This window comes from Vanessa atalanta, chromosome 2 (genome assembly GCF_905147765.1).
Source record: "Vanessa atalanta chromosome 2, ilVanAtal1.2, whole genome shotgun sequence".
Taxonomy (NCBI): Eukaryota; Metazoa; Arthropoda; class Insecta; order Lepidoptera; family Nymphalidae; genus Vanessa; species Vanessa atalanta.
Window position 1 is genome coordinate 4,376,991 of NC_061872.1, and position 8,964 is coordinate 4,385,954.

The following is an 8,964-nucleotide window of genomic DNA, read 5'->3' on the forward strand; positions in this document are numbered from 1 at the left end:
CAATATACATTTCATAGAGTTTTTCTTCGCGTCGAACATTATATCAAAATACATATAATACTTCACTAAAGTAACTACTTGTAAATTTTCCACTGCTGGGCTAAAGCCTCGTTTCCTTTTTGAGTAGAAGGTTTGGAACTTAAACTGGTGATGGTCCAGTGCTGGTTGTAGAATACATGTGCCAAATTTACATCCGGCGCATGCAGGATTCCTCATGATGCTTTCCTATACCGCGGAGTACGCACAACACATGAACATTCATTGGTTTGGTCACGAAACCATCTGTAAAGATTCATGCCTTCTAGCAACTAAGCTATCATGGCTAAAAATATAATAAGTAGGTTCTAATATTCGTATTTTACGTCATAATATAGTTCTTTGTGTAAAAATGTATTTTTCCCTGGTCTTTAATAAGTTGAACGCTAATATAACATATTTAAAAAAATTTTTAACGAATTTAACGAGTTTAACGATTAAGATTGCGAAAAACTTATAAACATCTATCATATACCGGTACCAATATAAGCCTGTGATATAAAAATAGTAAAAGAGTGTATCTGTCAAATCGGATTCTTTATGTAGGATACATTACATGGACAAAATATAGATTATTTATAAGGACCTTTTTAAATTTCGTTTCCCAACCTGTGCCTAACTTTCGCAAGTGCCAAAATGTATGCTTTTAAAATATATATAATTGTTTATTTCACGCTTAACGGTATAAGTAACTTGTGTACGTCCATTCTTGCTCTCTCAAGAGCCATTTCAACTCACTATAAAGGCAGTGACGCAAGACATAGTAGGGGGACTGCAGACCCTAGTGTTGACAGACATGCAGAAACATTCAACAGAAGACCATTGAATCGTAATAAAGAAGTACAAAAAAAAAAAAAATTGTAATAATTTACAATTATTCTGAAAGATAAATTGTATCTTATAATTTTTAAAAACATATATTTTATTTTTTTGACATTTGTTTGGTCGTTCGGACGTTTTTTTAAAAGTGCAATTGCAATGCGTTTCTTAAAGTATGCGATTAGTGTAAGTGCCATAGTGTTGTGCTATTTACAAATAGCGAGTTCTGACAGAGAAGCCTTTGAAATACGTATGTATATTTATGCATTTTATCTTATGTAAATATGCATGATGTTTATTTTAGAATGATGTTATTTAAGGCTTTATACCAACCTATTTCCGATTAAGTAACATACAAAATAATTTAAAGCCCGACTTCACCTCGCGAATACGAATGTGGGTCAAATAGCAACTCTTACAGAGACAAATCACATATTTGGTAAATAAGAATGTTTTGCAACAATTATATCGAAATTTTGTATAACTATCAAGGAACTTGACAGAATGACAACAAATTCATTCTACATTTTTTTTTAAAGCAAAATAAATAAGAAACGTATAAAGGATAATTTTATATTTAAATAACATTATACTCCGTTTAATACCAGAGAATCGTTAAAATTTCTAAGAATTTCACATTTAATTTCCTTCGTTAGAATACGGATCAGTAACTATTTATACATAAAAATGTTCTTTGATTTGTCGGTATATATTCATCCGATTTAGTCTAAAATTTTTGCAGTCATTGTTGGCAGTTGCAAATTGAAGGTTTTTGACTAAAAACTACCAACGTACGCAAAGTAACGCACAACCCGTGTCGAATTGTTTACCAAAAAAACTGACAATCAGATATAGACGCATTGTTTTTTCAAAAATCGTAATATTATAAAAATATCTTTGTAGTTTTCGTAGCTAATGAATGAGAAAGACAAAATTAATTATTTCGGATATTTTCCATTATAAGAAATGAAACGTCAGGAAGAGGAAAAATTTATAAACTCTTGTCTAGTCCTAGCCTAAAAAAATATAATATGCAAATTAAGATTTAAATTTTTAAATCGGTCTACGAATGACTTTATAACATACGTGGTTTGCTAATATTAGCAAACATTTGCTGAGATGACGACATGTTTGATAATTTTATATTTAACTACCTAATACGTTAATGGTAACTTCAATCATGCCTTTGTTGACATATCAACCATTAACATCAAATGAGATTCATTAATTATTCATCACATTTGTTTTTGATTTATCACAACTAGACAATTCTGACAGAAGTTAAATTCTGCCACATTATGATCGTTGGATTAAGCTCCAAGCTCTCCCTTACTTCTCGTCAAAGTAGTGGAAGCGTTACCACAGCATTGACCGTGTTACAGGCTTTTATGTAACCATTGAAATGCATTTTAATAACGTATGTTCTCAATTCTTCGTATCTTTCTTTTGTACTAAAAATATGGTCTTCGTTTAGCCTTTAAAGTTACAAAATATACTGATAACTGTCATGTGGGAAACGGGTTGTGTATGCAACCATCGCTTTTTCATAATACATACGCAGTGACTTTAATCTCGCACAAGAAAATTGCCTCTTTCAGGTTGTAATTTAAAAAACATATTCAACAGAATAATAAGTATTATGTAAATGCCTTCGTGGTACAGTGGTTAGCTTATGATTGTAGATTTCGAGGTATCGGGTTTAAATGAGTCCGATAAAATTTTTCCGGTACTTCTATCTAAAAAATCTCATTAGTCTTACAAAGGACTCATTCCGAATTAAGCTGAATTACCCTTCCATCAGACTATAAGACTAAAAAAATATACCGTATTTTATAATTTAATTAAAATAGACTATTTAATTTGGCTATAAGAAATATTAAGCATCCTATACATCGTTAACAATCTTTGAAACAAAATGTTTCGTCCCTTGTGCCTGTAATTACACTCGCTCACTCATCCCTCAAACCGAAACGCTATGCTAAGTTTTCCGATGTATGACGAGTAGTGCTAGCTACTCTGACAAGCTTGCACAAATTTGGTTACCAAGTTTCCCATTTGCATTTCGAATTACACATTTAGTTATGAGAACAGTTTATTTAATCATATTAATACCAGCACTAAAAGACACAGGAACCGACTAGTTTCTCTGTCGAATCGATGACACACGGCGACTATTATATAATAAATCGATTATAAACCACAATACATACTTATGATCCATAAATTACACTATTGTAACTTTCCATAACGTCACTATACAACTTATAACAAGTTTACTAATTTCGGTCAAGTTCGGTCGTGTAGCTCAAGACCCGAATTAACTTTTATTAGAATAAAATTTTATTAAGACATAGTTACATGACGATTTTGAATCTGACTGGTTTCTTAATAGCTACTTATAAATTTACTTATATTTTTCAGTGGTAACTACTGAGAGAACTATGCGTTCTATAATTAACTAATTATAATAACAGCATATAGCTTTAAAAACGATTTTATACGAAAATATATTAACAGCTTGACTTAAGGACATTTACTTCTTAATTATCCGTATGAAGAAATAAATAAAATTAAAATTTAATACGGAATATTCCGAACAGACTTTGTTAATATGACAGCAAATTAACAAACTTTTACAAAATGCTGCAATAATACGTCGACGAAACATAATAAACAGAGTTTTATATAAAAGCTCATTTGTATATGTATGTTATTAACGTCGTTCGTTACAAAACACCACATTCGCAAGGGAAGTGAAGGTCAAGCTGGTGTCGAAATATTTCATAAGTGATAGATGTTGAACGAGTACGATGTAATACTTGTGAGTACAATTCTTTAACTACAAAGGAATACTTATTTGGACCCTATAGAATGTGTGTATTGTTCTGTAAATAAAATGATTTTCCTGCCTTAGCAACTTTCCTTTAGAGTTGACATCATAATTTCAACGCTAGATATTATGTCAGAAGGAAACGTACATACACACATATTATGTATGTACGTATGTTTATTACATAAACATATCCGTACCCTTCTACAAAGACACATAATCGACTCTATTACAATAAATTAATTACTAACTTGTAAATTAAAATGTTAATTAAAAACTACTAAATTTAAGTTGAATAATGATTTTATTAGATAAGTTCAACATATTTAGTTTACAGGCAATTATTTATGGATAGGAAGTCAGCTTACTTTTAAAATTGTTAGAATGATACACCTGATATTGTTAATTATTTTGCTACGTTGATCCAATGGCTAGGTCGTAAAGCTGCAGATCCCGAGATCCACAATGTCCCGAGGATCGAATCAAAAGTCAGATCAATATTACGAGCTCGGGTTTGGGAACTACAGTACAGTATTACATCTGTACCTTTTAATACACGTAAAGCTCTCGTCTTGTCCTAATGAACTATTAGTGTGTATACTGTCTGTTTTTACACACACACATGCACACATGCACTGTATAGTTGGCTTATTTTTACCACCGTTGCCGATACTCAGTCTTTGTAAATTTTTTTTTCCATGCGGTTATTATAACATTTCCAACACTGTATAGTTTATTTATTTTGAAAATATATGGGTAAAAATACTGACTTAGCTTTTTTTATTACAGAAAAAATATTCTCCAAGTGCAAGAGAAGCTCGACCGATTTCGATGCTTGTGTGAAACGTGCTTTCAACAAGCTTCGACCATATTTTAAAAGAGGTGAGAGAAGCGAGTCGTACTGGGTATTGCTTAATTATTTTTTGCTCATTAACCCACTTCAAATTAAGAAAGTTTTAGTTAAGCTCTGTTATCCCGAATATGAAACTATTTTTTAATATTATTTAACGAGGTATGAATCTTATAGTCTTTTAGTATATAATATATAAGAATTTTCTCGCTACTTGATGAAATTGTACGTTTTAAATATCGTAATAATTATTTTTTTAAATTAAGTATATTTCATAGGTTTAAGTCCTTTTTACCAAAGGGGAGGCAGGAAGGTGTAGCTGCCACCTACATCCCGACCAATAAAAATGTTTAAAAAAATACAGCAAATGCAAAGCAACCAAAGTGTAACGTGTAACGTGTTTGGTACAGCGATCGTTAAGCAAAGATTAAACACTTGGTTAAGAAGCACTATGTCGGAAAATTGCCTTACTATTCTAACAGACATGTGCATAATAAGCTTGTCGGGAATTTCAAGAGCCGCCTCAGATTTTATTTTAGTTAACTTAATCATCAATCAATAATTTTAATGTGTTCTTGAGACCGTGTCTATAGTACATGCTTTTCCAATCCTCCATATATTGAACAATTTGTAAATTTTAAACATGATGAAAATCAAGTTTTGAGGATACTCAATGCACTTTTTAACTTTAGGTACACTATAAATATTAATTGAATTTTTATTTGCAATTAAATGGCAATTAAATGAATCCACAAATCAAAATAGATACAATTACATTATTATTATAAAGAAATTAAATTATTCTGAAGGAAAAGTGACAATAAAATTAATTAATTATTAATTTTAATTATAGGTGTACCAGATATGGGCATTGCGCCTTTCGATCCACATTTTGCGAAAGAAGTAAAACAAATTCGATCGATTTTCGGAATGGGATACACGCTGACTCTTCGTGATGTTTTCGAAAGGGGCTGGTCACAGTCTACCGTGACTAAGTATAAGTATGCGATTTTAATCTTAATAATGATTATTATTCATTATTGTAAATGGTTTTTAATTTTTATAAAATCTATGAATAACGGAATGTTTTTTCAGGACTGATTGGGCAAATAATCGTATCATATACTCGCAATACTTTCCAGAAAAGTGGCTAGAAGGGAATTATGATTTTAAGGTACCTTTAATAGTCTTATAATTCTTCTATTCTTTTATCCTTTATAATTCTTGTTTCACATAAGAGATTCTTTATTAGCACATTAACACTTATATTTTATTCAAAGGTAAAAACCCTTTATCTTTGGTTTTTTAGTAGTCTTTAAGACAATGAGCACACATATTTATTATGGTATGTAGTTTATTTGCAGCTTCTCTTTAATTGGTTGATAAAACTCGTTTCTGTATTTACCTAACAAGAATACTTACCTACTAATCGTAAGTCTCAAAAATCCCCTAAATACATATTTTATTAAGATTTCATAATGTTTAAGGTTCAATGTTAAGATATTTGAATTTAACTTAATTTACATATGTCAATTAGTGTAAAAGAGTAACTAATAAGATATTTGCGAATACTTCTAGGTACAATCTACATTCCAAATTCAACCACATTTAGACGATTAAACATGTTTGTTAAAGCCTACTTGAATATTAAATAATTTGAATTAAATATATTTTACTTATCCAGGGCGACATGTTAGGCCTGGAAGTAGAACGCTCCGGTCGCTGGAACCTAACGCTACGCGACTACTCGCAGACCACGCGAATCAAACGCAATGGCAGCGGCGTGGACGTCAACGTTGAGGTCGACCACATCGGCGACATGGACATACATGTCGGAAACTTACTCAGAGGCAGAAGCGTTATGGGTAGGAATATTGTTTATTTTTATTAAACCTATCCGAATCGGTTATAATCTGTGATTTTACTAGCACAAAGTGATAACAAACACATCACTCAAGATGGATTCTGGATATTGATACAAAACAAATAATAGAGAGTTTTACCTAAAAATAAAACTTACCTATTATTTTTTCATCAATCCCGCTAAGGTCTACCTGGTGCATCATGAGTGCCATAATCACAAAACATCACCTAGTGCGTAACAAGTTTAAAGCAAGCAAGGGCTTGCCATTAACGGTGAGGAAGTAGGAAAAGCTGATTTATGACATAAAGTCGCTATTATCGTCGCTATTATTTACACATAACAATCATTTATAAAAAAAAAATATTAATTTTTATTTAAATTTAATTAGGGAAACTTAATTTTATTAGGTTTAATATGCATAATTATTACATATTAAATATTTTAATCTCATCAGACACTATCTTATCGTCCACATATCTAAAGGATTTCTGTAAGAACTGATGATAGATTTTATGCAATAACCAATTACCAATTGCAAGGCTAGGCTCAACATACACATACACCACTGATACCACAATTGGTATCAGTGTACACATCCTTATAGTTTTATGTTTAAAGATTTTGCCTTTAAATTAATGATAATATTAGGTCCTTACATATGAAATTGGCGTTTGTACGGGAGGAATATAGTCATTTTGTAAAATATATTTAATTAATCAAAGTATGCACCGTTGTTATCTATGCACATTTGCCATGTCATAAGTAGTTCATTGATGATTACTAAAAAAACCATAGTGGCGAGAAACAATAAACTCTTTAAAGGCGGCTTGGACTGCCGCATTGGAGCATTGATTTTTTTTTCCAAACCATGGTGGCGAGAATCAATAAGCTCTTTGAAGGCGGTTTGGACTGCGGCATTGGAGCATTGATTTTTTTTTCCTTGTAAGAAGTTGTCCACATTCCGGCAAAAATGGTAATCTGTTGGAGCAAGGTCCGGGTAGTAAGGTGGATGTCGCAGATATTCATATTGTATCTAACTTAGTGGTTCTTTGTTGTGCAGTGCGTGGTCTCGCGTTATCGTAAAGCAGCAGTGCCCAATAGAGCGATTGACCAATCTCGGTTGTTTAGCAGCTAGTTCTTCCTTCATGGTTTGCAGTTACTGAAAATAAATATCTGCCGTAATCCTTTGGCCAGATTTTAGAAAGTTGTAGTGAACGACACCGGCGCTAGTCCACCAAACAGTAGTAGTTAATTTTTTCTGAGTCAATTTTCGTTTAAGTCAGGTTTTGGCTGGGTCTCCAGGTTTCAGCCATTGCGACGAGTGCTTCCGATTATTTATCGTACCGTATCCACTTTTCATTACAAGTAATGATTCGATTTAAAATCCCTCCACCATGAGGTGGGTACCTCATGAAATGAGTGAATAGAACGAATCGAATCATTCAAGTTTTTTTTTTACTTTCCCGATTTGCTTCAATTGGATTAATACAGTTTTATCACTTACCCCGAAGCCAGCTATCTCTGAAGTGATTTGTGATGGATCCGCTTCCACAATGCCTTTAATTTTTCTTTTTCTAATTTGGCCTTCGGCTGTCCACGGGGTTGGTTCTGAAGGTCGAAATTTCCAGAACGAAAACGTTGAAACCAAAAACGTACCTTGCTTTCTTTTGCGACACCAACGCCGAACAAATAATTAATCCTTCGAGCTGTTTCTGCAGCACTGGTGCCACGGTAGAACTCGTTTTTGTAAATATACCGAAAATTATGTTTCTCATTGTGCGGTAATAAGCGACACCAAAGAAAAAAATAATGAGGAAAAAACAAATAAATGACTTATCAAAACTCAAATAATTTATAAATTTGAATTTGGAATTCTTAACCAAAGAGGATATAATTATTTCAGATCAAACTGGTTAGTACGACAAAACGCTAATTTCATATGTAAGAACCTAATATATTAATTTCAGTGTTTATGTTTATTAGTAGAACGCTTTTAGTTTATTATCATTATTTTTTTCAACTTCTAGTTTTTTTTTACACATACTATTGGTTTAGTGGTGTAGCACACAATTTTAATAAATAACTTTTTCGTATATTATAATAAATCTTATCAAATTATCAAATCGTCGAAATACCTAAAGTCTGGTAATCGCACGGTCTGTACTCTGTAGCAGCAACCTGGGCTATATCAATATTGTCTTGTTATTGAAAAGTATTTTCAATAATGTCAATCATAGTGAAAAAAGCTGAACTTATAAGATATTAACCTAAAAATAATTGTTCACAGAAATGGTTTTAGACAGTCTGATAAATGCAACATGGAAGCCTGGCTTCGCGGTGATCCGTCCATTAATAAACGACCTCGTAAGCACCGCCTTTACTGACATCTGGAGCAAATCCTTCAAAGACTTTCCAGTACAAGAGTTCATCAAGGAGTAACATAAAAAATAACAATTTTATTTAGATGTATAAGTTATTAATAATTTAGCTAATAATTATTAATATGATAAGCGTTTGAAACTAGTCTTTAGATGTTTATTGTATGTTCAAATGAGTGTGTTATGT

At 32.0% G+C, this 8,964-nt stretch overlaps 1 protein-coding gene across 1 annotated transcript; it reads left to right on the forward strand.

Annotated features, from left to right (window-relative positions):
• Positions 1-949: 949 nt before the first annotated feature.
• On the forward strand, positions 950-8,874 carry LOC125070457. Its single transcript, XM_047680345.1, has 6 exons — positions 950-1,105; positions 4,475-4,567; positions 5,389-5,536; positions 5,631-5,709; positions 6,220-6,400; positions 8,687-8,874. The coding sequence occupies exons 1-6, from the start codon at positions 1,015-1,017 to the stop codon at positions 8,836-8,838; spliced, it is 744 nt and encodes a 247-aa protein (XP_047536301.1). The 5' UTR covers positions 950-1,014; the 3' UTR covers positions 8,839-8,874.
• Positions 8,875-8,964: the final 90 nt, after the last annotated feature.